The sequence below is a fragment of the Schistocerca gregaria genome, chromosome 1 (genome assembly GCF_023897955.1).
Source record: "Schistocerca gregaria isolate iqSchGreg1 chromosome 1, iqSchGreg1.2, whole genome shotgun sequence".
In the NCBI taxonomy this organism is placed as follows: domain Eukaryota; kingdom Metazoa; phylum Arthropoda; class Insecta; order Orthoptera; family Acrididae; genus Schistocerca; species Schistocerca gregaria.
Window position 1 is genome coordinate 1,044,909,311 of NC_064920.1, and position 24,277 is coordinate 1,044,933,587.

The 24,277-nt window shown below is 43.0% G+C and overlaps 1 protein-coding gene across 3 annotated transcripts in view; it reads left to right on the forward strand.

Annotated features, from left to right (window-relative positions):
• LOC126280853 (uncharacterized) overlaps positions 1 to 24,277 on the forward strand; it is a 326,522-nt gene that overhangs the window by 239,972 nt on the left and 62,273 nt on the right. The window contains exon 1 of one of the 3 annotated variants that reach the window (XM_049979801.1): positions 1,094 to 1,203. The exons of the other annotated variants lie outside the window; for them this stretch is intronic. Coding sequence (XP_049835758.1) covers positions 1,202 to 1,203 — 2 coding nt within the window. The 5' untranslated portion in view covers positions 1,094 to 1,201. Of the gene's footprint in view, positions 1 to 1,093; positions 1,204 to 24,277 lie in introns of those variants that run through there. 3 annotated transcript variants of the gene reach the window in all.

The window sequence follows — 24,277 nt, forward strand, 5'->3', positions numbered from 1 at the left end:
TAGAGTTCCTTTAATTGCATTTATTGCTGCCAGCATTCCGGAATTGATATCTCTGCACTTCGCAGATTTTTATGAACCGATGCTCGATCTTCGAGAAATGAGAAGTCAGACGGCTGTATAATTCGTGAAACTTCCTGGCAGATTAAAACTGTGTGCCGGACCGAGAATCGAACTCGGGACCTTTGCCTTTCGCGGGCAAGTGCTCTACCAACTGGGCTACCCAAGCACGACTCACGCCCCGTCCTCACAGGTTTACTTCTGCCAGGAGAGCTTCTGTAAAGTTTGGAAGGTACGAGACGAGGTACTGGCGGAATTGTAGCTGTGACGACGGGGAGTGAGTCGTGCTTGGGTAGCTCAGTTGATGCCGGCACGGTAGCTCAGTGTGTTCGGTCAGAGGGTTTGCAGCACTCTGTAATAAAAAAAAAAAAAAAAAACTGAGTTAACTGATCAACAACGAACTTAAACAGATGTCTTAGGACGTCCGCCCAGAGCAGATGCAACTAACGAAAGCGAATAAAATTCTCGGTCCGGCACATAGTTTTAACCTGCCAGGAAGTTTCATATCAGCGCACACTCCGCTGCAAAGTGAAAATCTCACTCTGTATAATTCGTATTTAGAAAATTAGTTTGGTCTCACAAGCAGGAACTTGTATAGTGAGGATGGTGACTCAGTTAATTTCAGCCAGCTCTAATACTTAACACAGCTGAACATAAGAGATTTTTTGTAGGAGAATAAATATAGGGAAAGGAACGTTTTTGCAAATCCACTGTTCAGGCTAACAAGTTTGGCGCCGTGAAAAAACGCTCTTCCTTTTCTTTTGTTGGTCTACCGGCGAAGCCAGTACTGCGCAGGCAGCTATGTGAACACCACAGAGCATAGAGCATGTCGTGTGTCGAGCGCGCACCTATTTGTCGGAATCAGGTGCAAAGAGAATCAAATTAGCCGTTGCCTTCCAGGAAGCGGTGAGCACCGACAGAGGTCGCCGCGGCCATAGTTCCAGTATAGTCGGCGCGCTATGCCGTCTCAGACGAGTCACGCGTACGAGCAGACGTTTATCTTATTGGCGTCACGGAAGGCGTAAATTGAGGGTGGTCGCGTCGCCGCTTGGAGACGGTACCGGCCCAGCAACCGCCCTGAGTACTCGTCCGTCGCTGTTAGGGTCACCCACGGTGACTCGAGGGCCGGAACGCCGTCCGTAAAATGTGAGTTGGCGCTTATCTGCAAGCAGCTTTCTGTCACTTATTACTCAGCAGCTCTCCGCTGATGTAAAGCGAAAATATTTTGATTCTATGGTTTACCAACAGCATAGCTTCTCCACATCGTCTCAAGGGGTTTCTTTATTTTACTTTGCTTTAGCGGCCTTTTTCTGGTACCAAAGTTCACAATGTAACCAGTTAATCTTAGGTAGGAAATTTGTGTGCGCTGTCTAACAACAATGCAATATTTCTTTTTTCCTACGAAATTTTAATTAAGCGCCGTTTTACTAAAAGCCAGTCACAAACTTTTTATTTTTCCTTTTTCAATTTTCTTTTAACAGACGCGTGTTTCGTTTGTGCAAAGTTAAAATTATACATTGTACAACTAAATACTTCGGAATTACAGTTGCGAATACTTGAACGGGAACGAACTCATACTTAATGGTCCACAGCTCGTGGTCGTGCGGTAGAGATCTCGCTTCCCGCGCCCGGGTTCCCGGGCTCGATTCCCGGCAGGGTCAGGGATTTTCTCTGCCTCGTGATGATTGGGTGTTGTGTGATGTCCTTAGGTTAGTTAGGTTTAAGTAGTTCTAAGTTCTAGGGGACTGATGACCATAGATGTTAAGTCCCATAGTGCTCAGAGCAATTTGAACCATACTTAATGTTATGGCGATAGCAAACCAAACACTGCTATTTATTTGCAGAGCTATGGGAAAGGTCAACACGTCTACTAAAGAGACTGCTTACAGTACGTTTGCGTGCCCCCTTCTGGAGTATTGCTGTGCTGTGGGATTCGAATTGGATAGGATTGACGGAGGACATAGAAAAAGTTCTAAGAAGGGAAGCTCCTTTTATATTATCGCGAAATAGGGGTAAGTCTGTCACGGATATGGTACACGAACTGGGTTGGCAGTCATGGAAACAAAGGCAGTTTTCGCTGCGCTGTGACAGGACCTTATCATAAAACTTCCTGCTAACTTTCTGCTGACAGTGTGCAAATATTCTGTTGGTTACCACCTATACAGGGAGGAATGATCAGCATAATAAAGTAAAAGAAATCAGAGCCCACACGGAAAGAGTTAAGAGTTCGTTTCTCCCGCTCACCGTACGAGAGTGGAACGGTAGGGAAGTAGCTTAAATATGGTTCGATGAACCCTATGTTAGGCACTTAATAGTGAATCGCAGAGTAATCGTATAGGTGTACAGGTAGATCAGACAGCTTGCAATTAGGTCAGAAGTATCTATAGTTATCCTTTATCCAACCCATTCATTCAGTGCTTTGGTTATTTCTTCATATGCTAAAGATGCTGCTTATTTCGTACACTTATCTGGTTCATTCCACCTATAGCATGGGTCAGGAATTTAATAGCACTGTCATATTTAACACAAGCTGCAAGTAAAAATAAATTCTTGGGACAAAACCAAAGCTAATGGATTTTTGCGAGTCATGGCAGCTAAAACATCCCTCCGACCATGTCTGAGTTTGTGAAGATAATCTGTGAAGTACCTGCCACGGAACTGAGAAATGTCTCTGGCTCGTATTTTGACCTTTCCATTATTATTATAAACGCATACTGTATTCGAAATAATTTTCAGAAAGGCACTTACGAATGATCGCACTACCAGAATTTTTTGTTAATCTGATGTCAAGTTCGGGGCATTCGTCGCTTTGCTGCTTTAATTTGTTACCTCGATAACCTGGATATGAAATAACTCTGTTATTTCTCTAGTGGTAAAATACGTAGCGTGTTTGCTGCAAAAACGTGACCTTGCGTAATGGAATGTAAACACTTTGTTTTGTTTATTTCCTCTCTCACGTAAATATGTCGTGCTTCAAAAAAAAAAAATAATTTTCCCTTCTCTTCGCCGTAATTTTTTTTCTCTTCATCGGTCGTTGTACAATGGCACCATGTAAACAATCAAATTGTTTATATACACAGCATATTCTCACGTTAAATTCGATTGGTAAATAGCAGATTTGTGTTGTGCAGCCTCAGATGCTAGGAATTGCTTTATAACCTGTTGCATGGAGCCGACTGCAGGCTTCCTCGTACTTTCTCACTGCAGCATCTATATTGGACGAGAGTTTTGCTTCACGCTAGCAGCAAATGGTGATCAAAGGCCCCCGCTGGGAAGGCAGAGGGTCTATTATGACCGCTAATTTCGCCAACAGAAACAAAAGTAATGCATAATTGCTAGTGCTGCATTTTGCTCTTTCTCGGCTGCTCAAAAATTATGCTGGCAATGTTTGTAGAAGACACACAAACTTCCCTGTGTTCGCTTCCTTTGTCCGTCGTTTGTTACACAGCTGATAAGGGGAGAGACAGTAATCGCGCAATGACAACGCATAAAGGCCCCATAGACCAATGCATACATCTAACGGCTATTTACTGTTACATACAGGAAAATAGTCTCCATTTACGGTGATGTGCTGTGTGTTCCAAAACTATTCTTTCGGATTAATACAGGAAGCAGAGAACATAGAAACCAATATGTTTAGTTATGGCACATGTGGTCCCTAGTGGCAGTTTTTGATGCTAAGGAAGATTTACACAGACTGTAGTTTAGCATGATAATTACAATAATGGCATTCACAGGAACTGCTCGAATGGGCAACCATTGGCCTGTATGCACTAATTATATCGCCGGACTATCGACTGTTGTCCCATCGAAGATTCCTGGCATGTCCGCCATGATACCAGGAGCGACAGCAATTCTAGCGACGAGCTCTCCTCCTGTTTCCGCAACTGTTTGACACACCAGCTACTTCATATTCCCCCAGAGGAAGAACTCCAAACAAGCGCGGTCAAGTGACCATGGTGGTCAGGCCACGGAGCCACCTCGGCCGATCCATCGATTACAGAAGGTGGCCGCATCGTGCTGGAAGTACGTTCTTTGTCTGACATTCAGAGGTACATCTTAAATGTGCAACCAACCATCAGTTAGCGACACCGACTCAACAGCTTACGTCAGCACCACTAACAAAATGCCCCCTAACATTAAAAGTTGACTTCAGATACCATATGGCCCTTATCGATTTTTTTTTCTGTTCTCAACTTCCTGTATTAATTTTAACTAATAGTTTCGGAACCCCCTGTATATGAGAAAGAAGTGGTGCAACTGCTTGCAAATAGAACGAGATGTGGAGAATCTTTGAGAAACAAGTAATAATAGAGGGCTGACTTCAGATCAAAAATGGTTCAAATGACTCTGAGCACTATGGGACTGAACATCTATGGTCATCAGTCCCCTAGAACTTATAACTACTTAAACCTAACTAACCTAAGGTCATCACACACATCCATGCCCGAGGCAGAATTCTATACTGCGACCGCAGCGTTTCTGCGGTTCCAGATTGTAGTGCCTAGAGAAAATCCCACCACTTATTCTCACAAATAAAATTTCTTCATTCACTCTATCCCTATGAATGTTACTGAGAAGCATAAATACCACAGGCAGGAACACAAATTTTCACCTCATCGTTAAAACATTCGGAATTAGTAAATGTGGTTCATTCCTTTGTGTAACTGCAAAACACCGAACAGTGATGCGATTAATTCTTGCGAAGTGTTTCGGATTTGTATGATACAGAATGTTCCTTTGCCCCCCTCTTATTCCAGCTCACGGGGATCTCACTGATGATAAACGAGAAACTAAACCTCACTACACTGCTCATAATTGATAAGAAATGGAAGACCAATGAAATCAAAAAACACCGTAAGTGTTTAACTTTCTTTCTTTAACTTTACAGACGCAATTTAAATATCTCATCTGGCGCGTGAATTACACGTATTCGGGCTCAAAAAGTGCTGGCAAACATTTAAAAGGTCCACATAAATTATCGTATCCCTCCACCTGTCTCTTTATATTAGAAACTTAAGTCGCTGTTTCGCCAGAGCTACCAATAAAGCTTCGGACTGAAGGTCACTTACTTCCACTGCCCTGCGTATTGCGCAAGACGTCACATGCTTCCCAAGAACTGTTGCACCAGAAGTCCTTGCCAGTAAATCGCCACTGTTCACAGAATGCAAGCAGAAAAGATTAAATTTTCCTTGCGGATAATCGTTGGTTTTCAGTGAAGGGTTTCTAATGTGTGTCTTAATGTCTTTATATTTCCAATAAAAGAACATACATTTTATTGGCGTGTGTAAAGGACCGACGTCACTGATCTGTTGCGGCTAGGATCCGTAAACTCCTGTCTGCGCAGAAGTAAGCTTCTGATGTGCTTTGGTCAGGACGTACACTGTAATTTACGGAGTATAATAAATTCACACAGTGACCGTAACAAGTCAATTAATAGAGATTCCCGTCAACTTATGCACACAACTCCCTACTTCACGTTCTCCAGAAGTCGATACAACTATGTCATTACATTTCATTGAACGTCTGTGTGCAAAGAAGACACAGATTAGGAACGAATGCTGGAACTGGAATTCGTCTCGCAGACATATGCAACCTGGTGCCCACTGCCACACATCCAGCTTTCTTGGATATTGGGCTCATGAGAACGAAATTTTAAAATAGCCCACCTTGCTCTCGTGAGTAGGAATGGACGATTTAAACAATAACCTACGTTATTCAGGTGGACTACTATTCTGATTTTACTGTGTTGTAAATATGGCGTTTAATGTCTTTATTGGGACGGGCAACACAAGAGGCGACTTTGGTTGTCATGCTTTTAAAATAGTCATGTTGACTCAGTGATGCTAAATAAAGACTTGGAGTATTATGCACTATTCCATAGCTCATTTTCCACTGAAAGTTCATTTTAGTACGACATATTTTTCGGCTTAAGAGATGCTTTTCTAGTACAATAGCATTGTAACCAACAACAAAGACGTGACAAGTCATGGGGTACCTCGTAATATCGTGTCGGACACCCTTCTGTCCGGTGTAGTGCAGCCCCAGTTCGCGATGTAAGCTCCCCGGTTACAGAGGTCCACGATCACAATTTATTAATAATTTTAGTACAGACTAATATCACCAATGACAGTTACATTTTCAGCAAGTACCCAAGTCTTCTCATCCACACACACACACACACACACACACACACACACACTATCTATATATATATATATATATATATATATATATATAGGAGCGAGTATACAATGTAAACGGCATTTTACTATAAACATAATTAGGTCTACTCCGGGTCGATACCACAATGCCAGGTCTTGTAGGCTATGACATCTCGATCGGAGAAAGAGCCCAGTCCGGGTAGTGATGCATTTTCACAACGGACAATGGCCAGTATGAACCAACCGCTACCAGAATTTCCCGTAGCGACGTCCAAGGTAAAGTTAACCCTGCATCCTCGAAAGAATATAGCTCCATTCAATATAATAGCTTGTGCAGTTCCATTTCCGACAAGTTAATTTGCCAGGCTAATAGTATGTTTGTAGACAGGCATGCGGTGGCGGCGGCGTTGACGATACGCACGTCGACGAGGCATAGTGCTTCAATGCAGTTGCAGATAGTCTCAACAAGTCACTGAAAGTCCCCTGCAGAAATATTCAGCCGTGTCGGCTCTGCAGCCGCCAATAACTGTGAAAATGTTGCCGGTGAAGAGTTTCGTGCACGAACTGACGTCTCGGTTAAATCCCACACATGTTCGATGGAATTCCCGTCGGGTGATCTGGGTGGCCAAAATCATTCCTCGATTCTGCAGAACGTTTTTCAAACCATTCGCCAACCGTTGCGGCTCGGTAACATAGCACATTGTTTGTTGGGAACAGGAAGCCCATGAATGGCTGCAAAAGATCTCCAGGTAACCGAACATAACAATTTCCAGTTAATGATCACTTCAGTTGCACCAGAGGACCCTAGTCCATTCCATGTAAACACAGCCCACACCATTTTCGAGCCACCATCAGCCTGCACAGTGCCTTGTCGACAACCCAGGTCCATGGCTTCGTGGGGTCTGTGCCGCACTCGAAACCTAGTATCAGCTCATACAAACTAAAATCAGGACTCACGTGAACAGGCCACGGATTTCCAGTCGTTTAGGGTCCAAACTTACAGTCACTAGCCCAAGTGAGGCGCTGCAGGCGATGTCGTGCTGTTAGCAAAGGCACTCGCGTCGCTCGTCTGTTCCCAAAGCCCATTAGCGCCAAATTTCGCCGCACTCTCCTAATGGACACATTCGCCGTACGTCCCAAATTGACTTCTGTTGTTATTTCAGGCAGTGTTGCTTGTTTATTAGCATCGACAACTCTATGCAAACATCGCTTCTCTCGGTCGTTAAGCGAAGGCCGTCAACCATGTATTGTCCGTGGTGAAAAGTAACGCATGAAATTTGGGATTCTCGGAAGTCTTAACACTGAATGTCGGAATGTTGAATTTCGCAACGATATCCAAAATGGAATGCCCCATGCGTCTAGCTTCAGCTACCATCCCGCGTTCACAGTCTGTTAATTCCCGTAGTGCGACTATAATCACGTCGTAAACGTTTTCACGTGAATCGCGTTAGTACAAATGACAGCTCCACCAATGCGGTGACCTTTTATACCTTGTGCACGCGATATTACCATCTGCATGCGCACATGTCGCTGTCCCGTGACCTTTGTCACCTACGAATACGAAAAAGGATACGGTAACATCCAGAGTTAATGTTGTCTTTGTCGGTTTATTAGTAATGTTTCTACAACTAGCACACTAACAGCATAGGCAATATAGACACTATGCTCAATTCTTCTTTCACTGTAGAAGGCGCAGGTTCGGGGTTTGACCGTCGTCAAGCCCTTGGATTTCTGCCACCTTTTCTTTCACCTCTGCCAATTTTTTAGTCGGAGAAAATGCGGAGTTGGGTAGATGTTCGGAATTGGTGTTAAACTGTAGGTAGCCCTGTACCTGGCTGGCTCAGTCAGTTCAAGGTCAGAGGAAGGCAAAGACGTATCATCTCTTAATAGGACCGTGCCTAGAACAGCACTGTTGCTCACAAAACACCCTTCGTGTTGATGGCAGCTTTACTTAAACTTCAAAGTGCTTCAGTAACTTCGAGGTGGTAGTGTTGTAAGTAGGGCCCGAAACCGGTCACGCGAAAAAAATCTTTCTTCATTGACATTTAGTGCGGCGGTCCACCTCATCTTTGAGTGGTTGTTCAGGCATCTGGGATAGTTGCTAGTGTCTGTCTCAAGGATCTGGATCGATCTGACCTCCGAACACAGTCAAGGGTAGGAAAAAAAACTGCCGCCCTGGCGTTTTGGTAAGTCCTACTTGATTTTAAGCTTGACGCAGTACAAGAAAAAATGTACTTTAGAGTACGTTCCTAAAACACTTTAAGTACACAGGGCGGTCCATTGATAGTGACCAGGCCAAATATCTCACGAAAGAAGCGTCAAACGAAAATACTACAAAGAACGAAACTTTTCTAGCTTGAAGGGGGAAACCAGATGGCGCTATGGTTGGCCCGCTAGATGGCGCTGCCATAGATCAAACGGATATTAACTGCGTTTTTTAAATAGGAACCCCCATTTGTTATTACATATTCGTGTAGTACGTAAAGAAATATGTTTTAGTTGGACCACTATTTTCGCCCTGTGAACCATGGCGCTGTAATAGTCACAAACGTATAAGTACGTGGTATCACGTAACATTCCGCCAGTGCGGGCGGCATTTGCTTCGTGATACATTACCCTTGTTAAAATGGACCGTTTACCAATTGCGGAAAAAGTAGATATCGTGTTGATGTATGGCTATTGTGATCAAAATGCCCAACGGGCGAGTGCTATGTATACTACTCGGTATCCTGGACGACATCATCCAAGCGTCCGGACCGTTCGCCGGATAGTTACATTATGTCCGTTGAGCAATTTGATCACAATATCTATACATCAACACGATATCGACCTTTTCCGCAATTGGTAAACGGTCTATTTTAACACGGGTAATGTATCACGAAGCAAATACCGTCCGCACTGGCGGAATGTTACGTGATACCACGTACTTATACGTTTGTGACTATTACAGCGCCATCTGTCACAAAGCGAAAAAAGCGGTCCAACTACGTACTACACGAATATGTAATAAAAAAGGGGTTCCTATGTGAAAAAACGCAGTTGATATCCGTTTGACCTATGGCAGCGCCATCTAGCGAGCCAACCATAGCGCCATCTGGTTTCACCCCTTCAAGCTAGACAAGTTTCGTTCTTTGTAGTATATTCGTTTGACGCTTATTTCGTGAGATATTTGGCCCGGTGACGATCAGTGGACCACCCTGTATACCAAACTTTTATCGTTGTTTATACAGATAGATCCCGGCAAGCGAATACCCTCGGTTGTTCACCTGTTTAGTCGGATACAGGTTTTAAAGTTCGCTTCTGTAATAGTTTACAAATTATGATGGAGAGTTGTACAACTGCACTGGAGTGGATTCACAGGCGCGACAGTTCACGTTTTCTGATCTGTTTTGACTCACTTAGTGCATTACTAGCGCCCATCAGATTTATTCGGTAGATCAGTTGATTCAGCTCATCCGTGAATCCTTGCAGCAGCTCAGACACCGTTGCAAGGAGAGCTTTCGCTGGATACCTGACGCATCCGTGTGTGTGTGTGTGTGTGTGTGTGTGTGTGTGTGTGTGTGTGTGTGTGTGTGTGTGTGTGTGTGCGCGCTGATATTAAACTTCCTGGCAGATTAAAACTGTTGTGTATAAAGGGATCCATACCCAATTGCGCTATCATCTGAGCTACTTAAGCATGACACACGATCTGTCCTCGCCGCTTTACCCCTGACAGTATCTCATGTCCTGCATTCCAAACTTTACAAAAGTCATCCTGTGGCTAAGCCATGTCTCCGCAGTATCCTTTCTTCCAGGGATGATAGTCCTACAAGGGCTGCTGTGAAGTTCTGGAAATAGATCAAGAACTGATGGATGTAAAGCTTTGAGGGTGGGTTATGAGGCAGGCTTCGTTAACTCAGTTCGTAGAGCAGTTACCGATTAAAGGCAAAGATCCTTCTTCAGAGTCTGTCCGGCACACAGTTTTCGTCTTCCAGGAAATTTCATCATTCCAAACTAGCTATTACAGTTCAGCTCAGCTCACTGGCTGCAGCCAGCTCACTGCCTGCAGCCAGCTCAGTATAGTTCCTGCAAAACTACATTCCAACTTACCAGTCGCTATTTACGGAGTGGTAGTGGGACAACCAAGAGTGTCTGCATCATTACTAGGTTACAATGGCGATATTATAGACTGCCAAGATAAGTCATTTACATGCTAAACCTATTACAACGAAATCCAAAGTGTCACGCATCGTACTAAAGCCAAGCACAATTTCGTAACATACTCTTAATAAGCATTATTGATTATTTCCCATGATATGTCACAATTATCTTCTAATGCCATCCTGCCAAGAAAGTGTTTTCAGCTGATAATTAGTAAGCGTGCAGCCAGCAACCTTTAAAGAAATATAACAGTTGAACCAGCTTTCTGCTACTGGGGATGTATGGGCTGAGTCATTTGTAACATTTACTTAAAACATTCTCAACAGACGGCGTCTGCCTAATTAACGGCTCTAAAAATATTCTGGGCAATGTCGGTGCTAATATACAAGCAACACTACATGAAATAACCGCAGAAGTCAATGTGGGACGTACGAGGAACATATATGTTGGGACAGTGCGGGGAAATTTGGCGTTAATGGATTATGGCACCAGATGACCGACAGAATGACTTTGCTAATAGCACGACGTCGCGTGCAGCGTCTCACATGGGCTCATGACAATATGGTTGGATCCTAAACGACTGGAAGTCAGTGGCCTGTTGACATGACTCCCAGTTTTAATTTGTAAGAGCTGATCGTAGGTTTAGAGTGCGGCACAGACCCCACTAAGCCATGGACCTGAATTGTCAACAAGGCACTGTGCTAGCTGGTGGTGGCTCGAAAATAGTGTGGGCTGTTTTTACATGGATGGGCGTGGTCCTCCGGTCCGACAGAACCGATCATTAACTGGAAATGGTTATTGTTCAGCTTCTTCGAGACCATTTGCAGCTATTCACGGACTTTGTGTTCCCAAACGACAGTGTCATGTCACTGGACAGTTCGAGCGAACGACTTGGCCAACCAGATCGCCTGACATGGATCTCATCGAACATTTACGCGACATAATAGAGAAGTCAGTTCGCGCACAAAATCTTGCACCGGCAACACTTTCGCAATTACGGACGTCTATAGAGGCAGCATGGTTCAGTATTTCTGCAGGGAACTACTGACGACTTGTTGATTCCATGACACGTCGAGTTGCTGCACTACGCTGGGCAAAAGTTGGTCACACACGATATTACGGGGAATCACGTGCCGTCTGTCGCCTCGGTATAGTGCCACGGTGGGTAACTGGTGCAATAAATACTGCTTAGATTTCCACCGGTAAAGCAGACGTCAATCATTAAACTCATGATTTTTTTCTATCTGGAAGTTTTCGTGGTGCTGATCATGCTGTGGATGCAAACAGTTCACCTGATTTTATTTACACTGACCATTAAAATTGTTACACCAAGAACAAATGCAGATGATAAACGGGTATTCATTGGACAAATATATTGTACTAGAACTGACATGTGATTAAATTTTCACGCAATTTGGGTGCACAGATCCTGAGAAAACAGTACCCAGATGGTTGTTGTCTTGCAAACGTCCCAATCTGTTGACTCAGGGATCGAGGCGTGGCTGCACGATCCATTACAGCCATGCGAATAAGATGCCTGTCATCTCGACTGCTAGTGATACGAGGCCGTTGGGATCTAGCACGGCGTTCCGTATTACCCTACTGAACCCACCGATTCCATATTCCGCTGACAATCATTGGATCTCAACCAACGCGAGCTGCAATGTCGCGATACGATAAACCGCAATCACGATAGGCTGCAATCCGACCTTTATCAAAGTCGGAAACGTGATGGTATGCGTTTCTCCTCCTTACACGAGGCACCACAACGGCGTTTCACCAGGCAACGCCGGTCAACTGCTATTTGTGTATGAGAAATCGGTTGGAAACTTTCCTCATGTCAGCACGTTGTAGGTGTCGCCACCGGTGCCAACCTTGTGTGAATGCTCTGAAAAGCTAATCATTTGCATATCACAGCATCTTCTTCATTTTGGTTAAATTTGGCATCTGTAGCACGTAATCTTCGTGGTGTAGCAATTTTAATGGCCAATAGTGTATTTATTTATTATTTGGAAGGGGGTCATCAGTCTTCCTACAGGTTTGATGCGGCCCACCACGAATTCCTCTCCTGTGGCAACCTCTTCATCTCAGAGCAGCACTTCCAACCTACGTCCTCAGTTACTTGGAGGATGTATTCCAATTTCTGTCTTCCTCTTCAGTTTTTGCCCTCTACAGCTCCCTCTAGTACCATGGAAGGCATTCCCTCACGTCTTAACTGTCTCTTCTCCTTATGTCTTTCCCACGTATTCCTTTCCTCTCTGATGCTGCGAAGAACCACCTCGTTCCTTACCTTATCAGTCCACCTAATTTTCAACATTCGTGTGTATCACCACATCTCAAACGCTTCGATTCTCTTCTGTTCCCGTTTTCCCACAGTCCATGTCTCACTACCATACTATGCTGTACTCCAGACGTATATTCTCAGAAATTTCCCCCTCAAATTAAGGCCGATGTTTGATATTAGTAGACTTCTCTTGGCCAGGAATGCCTTTTTTCCCATAGCTACTCTGCATTTGACGTCCTCCTTGCTCAGTCCGTCATTGGTTATTTCACTACCTATGTAGAAGAATCACTTAACTTCATCTACTTCGTGACTATCAATCCTGATAAGTTTCTCGCTGTTCTCATTTCTACTCCTTTCCTTCCATTTTCTCTCAATCCATACTATATACTCATTAGACAGTTCATCCCGTTCACAAGATCATGTAAGCCTTCTTTACTTTCACTCAGAATAGCAATGTTATCAGCGAATCTTATCATTGGTATCCTTTTACCTTGAATTTATTTCCACTTCTGAACCTTTCTTTTATTTCCATCATTGCTTCCTCGATGTACAGATTGAAGAGTAGGGGCGAAAGGCTACAGCCTTGTCTTACACCCTTCGTAATACGAGCACTTCGTTCTTGATCGTCCACTCTTATTATTCCCTCTTGGTTGTTGTACACATTGTATATGACCCGTCTCTCCCTATAGCTTACCCCTACTTTTTTCAGAATCTTGAACAGCTTGCACCATTTTACATTGTCGAACGCTTTTTCGAGGTCGACAAATCATATGAATGTCTTGATTTTTCTTTAGTCTTGCTTCCATAATCAACCGCAACGTCAGAATTGCCTTTACTTTTCCTAAAGCCAAACGGATCGTCATCTAGGGCATACTGAATTCTCTTTCCCATTTTTCTGTATATTATTTTCATAAGCAAAAAAAATGGCTCTGAGCACTATGGGACTCAACTGCTGTGGTCATCAGTCCACTAAAACTTAGAACTACTTAAACTTAACTAACCTAAGGACATCACACACATCCATGCCCGAGGCAGGATTCGAACCTGCGACCGTAGCAGTCACACGGTTCCAGACTGCGCGCCTAGAACCGCAAAACCACCGCGGCCGGCTTTCATAAGCAACTTGGATGCAGGAGCTGTTAAGATGATTGTGCGATAATTCTCGTACTTATCAGCTCCCGCCATCTTCGGAATTGTGTGGATGATGCTTTTCCGAAAGTCCGATGGTATGTCGCCAGACTCATGCATTCTACACAACAATCTGAATAGTCGTTTTGTTGCCACTTCCCCCAATGATTTTAGAAATTCTCATGGAATTTTATCTCTCCATTCTGCATTATTTGACCTTAAGTCCTCCAAAGATCTCTTAAATTCTAATACTGGATCCCCTATCTCTTCTAAATCGACTCCTGTTTCTTCTTCTATCACATCATCCAAATCTTCTCCCTAATAGAGACTTTCAATGTATTCTTTCCGCCTATCCGCTCTCTCTCATCTGCATTTAACAGTCGAAGTCCCGTTACACTCTTAATGTTACAACCATTGCTTTTAATGTCACCGAAGGTTGTTTTGACTTAACTGTATGCTTAGTCTCTCCTTCCTGCAATCATTTCTTTCTCTATGTCTTCACAGTTTGCCTGCAACAATTTCGTTTTAGCTTCCTGCATTTCCTATTTATTTCATTCCTCAGCGATTTGTATTACTGCATTCATGAGTTTACCGGAACATTTTTTTTTGAACTTCCTCCTTTCATCAACCAACTGAAGTATTTCTTCGGCTACTCATGGTTTCTTCGCAGTTACCTTCTTCGTACCTATGTTTTCCTTCCCAACTTCTGTGATGTCCCTATTTACAGATGTCCATTGCTCTTCAACTATACTGCTTAGTGAGCTAGTTCTTATTGCTGTATTTATAACTTAGAGAACTTCAAGCGTCTTAATTCATTCCTTAGTACTTCCGTATCCCACTTCTTAGCGTATTGATTCTTCCTGACTAATGTCTTGAACTTCAGCCTACTCTTCATCACTACTAAGTTGTGGTCAGAGTCTATATCTGCTCCTGGATACGCCTTAAAACCAAGTATCTGATTTCGGAATCTCTGTCTGAGCATGATATAATTTAGCTGAAATCTTCCCATATCAACGGGCCTTTCCCAAGTATACCTCCTAATCTTGTGATTCTTGAACAGCGTATTCGCTATTACTACTTGAAACTTATTACAGAACTCAATTAGTCTTTCTCCTTTCTCATTCCTTGTCCCAAACCCATATTCTCTTTTAACCTTTTCTTCTACTCCTTCTACAGCTGCATTTCAATCCCCCATGACTATTAGATTTTCATCCCCCTTTACATACTGTATTAGCCTTTCAATATCCTCATACACTTTCTCTCTTTTCATCTTCAGCTTGCGACGTCGGCATGTATACCTGAACTATCGTTGTCTGTGTTGGTTTGCGTCGATTTTGATAACAACAACTCTGTCACTGAACTGTTCGCACACTCCCTGCCCTAGCTTCCTATTCATAATGAATCGTACTCCTGTTATACCATTTTCTGCTGTTGTTGATATTACCCTACACTCAGTTGATCAGAAATCCTTGTTTTATTTTCACTTCACTGACCCCTACTGTATCTAGATTGAGCCTTTGCAATTCCATTTTCTGATTTTCTATTTTCCCTACCACTTTCAAGTTTGACATTCCACGCCCCCGACTTTTAGAACGTTATCATTCCGCTGATTATTCAGTCTTTTTCTCATGGTAACCTCCCCCTTGGCAGTCCCCTCCCGGAGATCTGAATGGGGGACTATTCCGAATCTTTTGCCAGTGGAGAGAGCATCATGACACTTTTTCAATTACAGGCCACATGTCCTGTGGATACACGTTACGTGTCTTCCCTGCAGTGATCTCCCTCGCCTTCTGCATCCTCATGTCGTTGATCATTGCTGATTCTTCCGCCTTTAGGGGCATTTTTCCACCCCAAGAGTAAGAGAGTGCCCTGAACCTCTGTCCGCTCCTCCGCCCTCTTTGACAAGGCCATTGGCAGAATAAGGGTGACTACTTACGCCGGAAGTCTTCGGCCGCAAGCGCTGATTATTAATCCAGATTTAAGCAGCGGCGGGATTCGAGCCCGGGATCGAAGACGCTTTGATTATGAATAAAAGATGTTAGCCCTTTTTTAATCACATTTTGATCGTTTTCGTTCGTTGTATCTGCTCGGGGCGGACGTCACAAGACACTCGTTTCAATTCGTCGTTGATCCATTACCTCAGTTTTTTTTTATTACAGAGGGCAGCTAACCCTCTGACCGAACAGGCTGAGTTACCGTGCCGGCGCCCCTAGACCACAGGTGACTTAAGATATCGATTCTTCATTCGTTTATTTGAATTGTGCATTGAAGCACAAAGGAAACAAACAAGGAGTGCTCAGGGAAGGGGAAGGTCCTTCAGATCTTCTTCAGACTCTGAACAGTTTTTTTTTTAGTTATTTGAGAAAAGACCAAGAAAGCTGTTTCGATTTGCTGTTTGTCATTTTTTTCGGCATTAAAACGAGATACGGGTCTGGGGCAGCCATTTCCTTCCATGTAAGTCTTGTAGTGACAGTTTCGCTATCGAAAGCATCTATGGATACTAGTTTCCACCCATGTTTTATCGTCAGACCATCACTTATTTAATGGTAGACGTGGCTGAGGGTGTTGGAGGCTGTTGACAAGGTTTGTGTGAATGTAAAAAAGAGTTGCCTGTAATGAATTGCCTTATATTTGTTGCAGCGACTGTACAGGCTACGAAAATTACAAATGCCATCGGCCCAAGCACTTTCACATTAAGGTAATAAAAATCATCCACATGTATATTATGATGGTGGTGGTGGTGGTGGTGGTGGTTAGTGTTTAACGTCCCGTCGACAACGAGGTCATTAGAGACGGAGCGCAAGCTCGGGTTAGGGAAGGATTGGGAAGGAAATCGGCCGTGCCCTTTCAAAGGAACCATCCCGGCATTTGCCTGAAGCGATTTAGGGAAATCACGGAAAACCTAAATCAGGATGGCCGGAGACGGGATTGAACCGTCGTCCTCCCGAATGCGAGTCCAGTGTGCTAACCACTGCGCCACCTCGCTCGGTGTATATTATGAGATCAAGGCCAAAATATCTGACAAGTACTTGAGAGTGGATAAGGCTCCATAAGAAGGACAAAAACATTTAGATTATAAATACATACGAAGCGCAACCGTAGGGACTGTGAGCTTAAACGGCAGTCCCACTCAGTGAAAAAATATAAGAAACTTAATATTTTCAACGTATGTAGAAACTGTAAGAGGGTATTAGACAAGCTGTATTAGAGCGCTAAAAAATGGAAAAAATGTTTCTTCCGAATTGTAGGCGATTAAACGACTAAAATTTAGGTGAAATAAGCGCTTAGGAATTGGGCGTCGAAAGTAAAGCAATATGGACATGCTAGTGGAGAGAACAGAAGAAACTCCTCGCTTTCGATATAGAAATGGAGACGTAACGGGATCTCAGAGCTTGGACATGTAATGAATTCTAGAGCCAACGAAATAATGGATGTCGAAGGAGTTGAAATTGATGAAATCGAAACAATCCATGGAACTCCACAGAAAGAAGAATACTCCAACAAATTTAAGAGAGAGGTGGTGGTGGTGGTGGTGGTGGTGGTGGTGGTATCAGAGAACTGCAGCCATCTGAAGGGAGGGGGAGGGGGAAAAGTGGTGAAACGTGAAACGAGAAGTCAGTGTTAGTACGCTGTATAGAAATTGCTATAGTATTATTACTATCAAAATTAGATAAACATGTGTGCATTGCATATTTAATATATGTAACAGGTTTTAGTCTCTGACATGCATAAATTCGTCACAGACGAGTTGGAAACAAGTTCAAATTAACGCTGTTAAATTTAAGCCTTGAGGACCGCCTATGCGTTAGCGGCACCTTGCGTGCAAGATTTTTTTTATTCTCTCCACTTCTTTCCCCCCCTCCGTGTGTATAAAAATTCGCTTCTGACGTGTTCCAAAAAATAGCATTGTTCTCTGAACAGTAGCCCTACCATCTCTGGAAACTCAAAACACGTCGAGAATTTGCCGAGCTGCCGGCAAAGGAGAGCTGCTGGCGAGTTCCGCCTCTGAAGGAATGTTCATAAAGCACAGGTATCTAGCGCCGCGAGCAGGAGCAAGAATGCGGTCGCGAATAATGAGCCCGAGGGACGCGAAGGCAGAGTTTCGCCAAAGAACATCGGTGGTGAGCGCTCTGGCGAAACAAACGTACTTCGATGCCTGCGGACTTACGCGCAAAAGGCCCCCCCCCCTACTCTCTCTCTCTCTCTCTCTCTCTCTCTCTCTCTCTCTCTCTCTCTCTCTCTCTCTCCCCCTCCCTCCCTCCCTCCCCCTCCCCCCTCTCCTCGAGTAGAATACCTGTAGCTATTCAGTCAGAAAGTGGAACTTCGTTCCGTTTTAACGATTTCTGCTGTTTCTCAACGCCGCTGAGGTTTATACGCCTATCTATTTCACTCATCTTTTCAATAGCACGAGAATTAAATTGGGGTAGTACTCAGTTTTCCTTTGTGAAGGAAAATTTGAAAACAGAGATTGCTACCCTCAATTTCAGTTCCTCTCTCGCCCATGAGTGTGTGGACACAAACTTTGGTGACATTAACAGCCTTTACATTAGAGTTTCTTCGCGTTTTGTGAAAAATCTTTCGATAATATTCTACAAGCAACTCACTGAAGGTTTCACGCATTGCCCTCTCGACACCCAGACGCTTTTCATTAAGCGTCTCTGTATCTATAGCCCTATGCTTTGTTCTATAACTTGTGAGGCGCCGGGGCTAGTAGTGTATTTAACACTAAATTCTTCTATAATCTTCATATATAAATGATGCTCTAAGCCCCCCCCCCCCCCCCCCCCCCCCTATTCTAACTCCGTCTTTTGCTGTTGCATGCACATGGATTAAAAAGAAACGTGGACTGACTGTAATCGACCTTGCAAGTGAAGTAGAAAAGAGTTTGGCACCTGCAATTATTTAATTTCATAATACAAGTTTCATTAACGTAGTGAGAAATGAAAGGGTTGCTCTACCGATTAACAGAATGAAAGTTCTGTCCAAAATAATATGATTTATTATGACTAATATCAAAATAATAAACAACACACATGAAACATTTACAATACATCAAATTGGCTCAAATTGGATACTCAAATAAATGGTGTGAAGGTGAAGTTGTCCCTAAACTAGATTGTCACATTTATGACGAAGTGGTATGTGGAGCCAATTCCTTGCAACTCAGATCTTAAGAGAAACACACAGCCAACCCAACATTGCTGCTACAGTAGTGAGAACTCGGACAATGAACACCCAGGACAGAACAAAGTTAGAAAAAGTCGAACAGGCGCGCTCTGCTGAGCTCTGATTATCACCTAGGAAAATCCCTACCTGCCGGTGCTGCGGACATACATTACCAAACTGTCTTCTTAACTGCAAGAACACGATCTGGCAATACAAATACGCCTCTGAGGGAGACGAAGGAGGCTCGCCCACAATTACTGACGGTACAGTGATTGATTTTAACAAGCGAAGTCACACAGTAACTCCGGTACAGTGAACTTTAGCCAAAACTACTAAAGTCCGACAACATAGGCCGCTTGTACGCAGAACGCTCAATTGCCAACTGTACTCGGTAAGTTACATTGAAGTCGAAACTTCAGCAACTTCGTCAAACAGTTACAATTAAATAAAAGTATATTAGACAGCCAACGGAAGGCAGGCTGTGCAGAGCAGCGAGAACTCAGTCTTGTAACCTACTCCGACCGAAAGGCGAGAGCCGACTCTCTCAAGAGCACCTGTACAAGCCGAACACAGAACATTCCAGCCCCCACGACAGTGGCCGTGGTTACACGTTCCAATCAGCAACTCGAAAACCGGCGGAGAATTCCACTCTACTGCCGAAGCACTACCATTCCACCAATGGAGATACTTGGCGCCAATTTCTGCGCCGATTTTGCTACGTCACGGAGCTATGCCCTGGGCAAGCCAATCACAGTTACGATTTTGCAGAAAACGCGGGAATTTGCCCGGCAAGACTGCCTGGGAACACAAGTCTTTCCCACGCCTCGCTGGTAGCCCGCCAGAAAGGGGTTTCACTAAGTTTCTGCGAAGTAACGGAATCTCTAGCCCAGCCGCCCCTTCAGGCCCGTCTGGGTGTGTCGCTCCCGCTCTTATGACAATGTTGACGTCTGGAAAGCATCCACTCGACTCCCTCACACCCGTCGGCTTAACCCTTTCAAGCTCAGCAGAACTCGCCTGTCACAGGACCACCCGGGTGACGAGAGAGGCTGCGTGGGAAGTTCGCGTGTGAAGGAATAGCAACTTTTCACCGCATGTAATAAGAGGAAAATCGAATTACCTATTATGCAGTAGCCAATGTTTCCTCTGCAGTTCCTTTGCAGTGACTGTATACCATGGAGGATCCCACCCCTTATGAACTGTTCTAGGTATGTATCTATCAAATGCTTGGTCAACTATTTTTTTATGCTTAAGCCACAGTCCTGTACACACTCTTGTCCCGAATAAAAAATTTTAAATTCCTCAGTGAGAGGACACTACTGGTTCTTTATCTAATTTACTGAAGATACAAATCACATCCTCTACTTTCACGTGCCCTTTGTGAGGATTTACTATTGCTACAAGTGCCTCAAGATCGCTGATACCAGTTACAATGCGGACATCATCAAAGAAAAATTTCGTTTGTTGTTGTTAGATCCAATATATTTTTATCATGAGTAGGTGTCCGAAAAAATCTGATCTAGGTAGTTTTCAGAGAAGGAATTACGTAATATTCCGTAGGATTTCTTGACACGCCCACCTCTAACGAAACCTTACTCTTCTCAGTTGCTTACTAAAGTATCCCCTGATGATGAGATTATGATTGGGGAGCTTAGCATACTTTCGAACTGAAGTTTACGGTTATAGCAGGTGGTCTGGTGGTTGATTGTAATTATAGTAGGATATTTCTCTTTCGCTCCACCTTCGGTTTCTATATTTATATATCGGCGGATTTCAGTGTCTGGTCTACTGTGTCTGGTCTACTGCAAGAGTACATAACCTCCATCTCTCATTGGCCTATCCTTTCCATATACAATCAGATTTGCCGGCCGGTGTGGCTGTGCTGTTCTAGGCACTTCAGTCTGGAACCGCGTGACTGCTACGGTCGCAGGTTCGAATCCTGCCACGGGCATGGATGTGTGTGATGTCCTTAGGGTAGTCAGGTTTGAGTAGTTCTAAGTTCTAGGGGACTGATGACCACAGATGTTAAGTCCCGTAGTGCTCAGAGCCATTTTTGAACACTCAAATTTTCTCAAAAAATCTCATTGCTGTCACTTTCGGGTTTTTAGCAGTTTCCTGCGCCTATTATGTCAGCTTCAGCGCATTTATGAGTGCTTCAGATTTTGGTACTTTGTTTTGAATGCCTCGTCAGTTAACCACTAGGATTTTGATACTTCCTCCTGTGAGGGGGGAGGCATTTCTTTGGTTCTTACAGGTTTCCCACAGCTATTTTAACACGTACTGGGCGGAAATGTGTGTACCCCACACTCAGTCAGCTAATTACCTGGGCAACAGCCTTTTGTGTATAGTGCACACTTCACCCGTTTAGGGGGAACCTACAGTTGTCAAAGCTATGGTAAAGTCTAGAAAGACAGTGTCTAGCTTATCACAGGACCTACGCAGGCTCTGATTGAAGCCTTCCACTTGAATCAGACACAGGGGCGCACTATCTGCTCCGGAGACAATGTTGAGCTTTGCTGAAACACCATGAGCAAGGCTAAGTATCTCCTAAAGCGTCGTTTCCTATCCTGTGGTTCGCGAACCCACAGGGGATCCCCCAAAATATTAAAAGGGGTTCGCCAAAACTGTTGGCCATAGTGGCAGGTTTCTAGGTTAGGTCTATTACTGCTCCCTTAGTTTCTGCGGCATAATAATAATAATAATAATAATAATAATAATAATAATAAACCCCGTAGAGGCCCGGGAAAAGAATAGGCCTCCGGTATGTTCTGCCAGTCGTAAAAGGTGACGAAAAGAACAAACCACAAATAGGGCTAACCTCCCCCCTTTTAGTGTGATTAGTTGGTTCAGGACAGAACTAATGAAGCCTCGGACAAGCGCTGTCATGGTCGGGGACGACGCTTGAAACCTATGCCCGTCCACAATGGTAACGAAACTGCTAGCCACACGGAAAATGATTTAAATCCAAATAGAGGTGTTTTGCAGGATACGCTTCCTGCAACCACTCTAAAGGAAAACAAAGACAGAGGATGTAATGGTCAGATGAAGTTAACCAACACATTTGTGTTCTGTTACTACCAAACAACAAACTTGGGAACCAACACAGCTTGATACAGATCACAAGTATACACAACATTTATTACTAGATACCCTGAATTAAAATTTTTAACAGAACGACTAGCTGATCAGATCCGTGTAATAATAAAAAACAACAGGATTCCCCAATCAGAATTAGAAAACATCAAACAACAAGTACAACAAATACTGGAACAAACTAATGTGAAATAAGAAGAAGAAGAAGAAGAAAACACAGTAATGGACTCAAACATCCCAGAGCAAACAACACACATCAATTAAATAATCAGAGGAAAACTAAATCTTAAGACAGCCACCAGAACAAGCACAAATAGAACACGAAGTGACGCACATGTTAGATATAGAAGACAAATTTCAGCTGACATATATAGAATACAAAGACACAAATACAGACATTAGACCATTCTTGCATAGACCACCAAGTAACCCACAAGTCGAAACAACAATAAAAACAATCATACACAACAAAGTGAATGAAAATACAACTATGGAAGAGACTATATAGGAGCACACACTAGGCAGAGATCAGAACCAACCAACACACAGAAGAAACCCACAAAACCCACAGGGCAACACAGGCTACAGATCAGAATAGAAAAACTGAGAAAAGACATCGGACAGCTCACACAGTTTATAAGAAATGAAATATCAGACAAAAACGAAAAAGGTTAGGTAAAACCTCACAACAAGAAGCGATAGAGCAATCAGATGAAAAGAAGCAGAAATTGCAAGCATTGGCCAAACGACTCAGAAGATACAAAAAAGTGAAAATAGAAGGAAACAAAACCAAACATTCCAACACAAACCAAAAGAAATTTTACCAGACAATAGATAACACACATTAAAATAGACATTCTACCATACATAACAGAAATGGAACACTTCTGGAGCAACATATGGTCAAACCCGGTACAACATAACAGGCATGCATGGTGGATACAAGCAGAAACAGACACATAAAAGATGATACCACAAATGCCTGAAGTGATAATTTTGCAACATGAAGTCACCCGAGCAATTAATTCTACGCACAATTGGAAAGCCCCTGGAAAAGATAAAATAGCAAATTTCTGGCTAAAGTAGTTCACGTCACCGCATCCACATCTAACTAAATTATTTAACAGTTACATTGCAGGCCCATACACATTCCCTGATACACGTACACATCGAATAACTTATCTGAAACCTAAAGACCAAGCAGTCACAGCAAACCCAGCAAAATATCGCCCCATAACATGCCTACCAACAACATACAAAATATTAACTTCAGTCATTACACAGAAAATGATGACACATACAACACAGAACAAAATTATAAATGAAGAACAAAAAGGCTGTTGCAAAGGAGCACGAGGATGTAAAGAGCAACTGATAATAGATGCAGAGGTGACATGTTAAGCTAAAACTAAACAAAGGTCTCTACACCACGCATACATTGATTACCAAAAAGCTTTTGATAGTGTACCCCACTCATGGTGACTACAAATATTGGAAATATACAAAGTAGATCCTAAATTGATACAGTTGCTAAACATAGTAATGAAAAATTGGAAAACCACACTTAATATCCAAACAAATTCAAATAGTATCACATTGACGCCAATAAAGATTAAGTGTGGAATATAGCAAGGAGACTCATTAAGTCCTTTCTGGTTCTGCCTTGCTCTGAACCCACTATCCAACATGCTAAATAATGCAAATTATGGATACAATATTACTGGAACATACCAACACAAAATCATACATACATGGATGATCTAAAACTACTGGCAGCAACAAATCAACAACTCAACCAATTACTAAAGATAACAGAAGTATTCAGCAATGATATAAATATGGCTTTTGGAACGGACAAATGTAAGAAAAACAACATAGTCAATTGAAAACACACTAAACAAGATTATTACATATTGGATAACCACAGCGACTGCATAGAAGCGATGAAAAAAACAGATGCCTATAAATACCTAGAATACAGACAAAAAATAGGAATAGATAATACAACTATTAAAGAAGTACTAAAAGAAAAATATACACAAAGACTAACAAAAATATGAAAACAGAATTGACAGCAAGAAACAAGACAAACGCTATAAATACTTATGCTATACCAATATTGACCTATTTATTTGTAGTGAAATGGAGTAACACAGAACTAGAAGCACTCAGTACACTTACACGATCACAGTGCCACAAATATAGATTAAATCACATACATTCAGCAACAGAAAAATTCACATTAAGC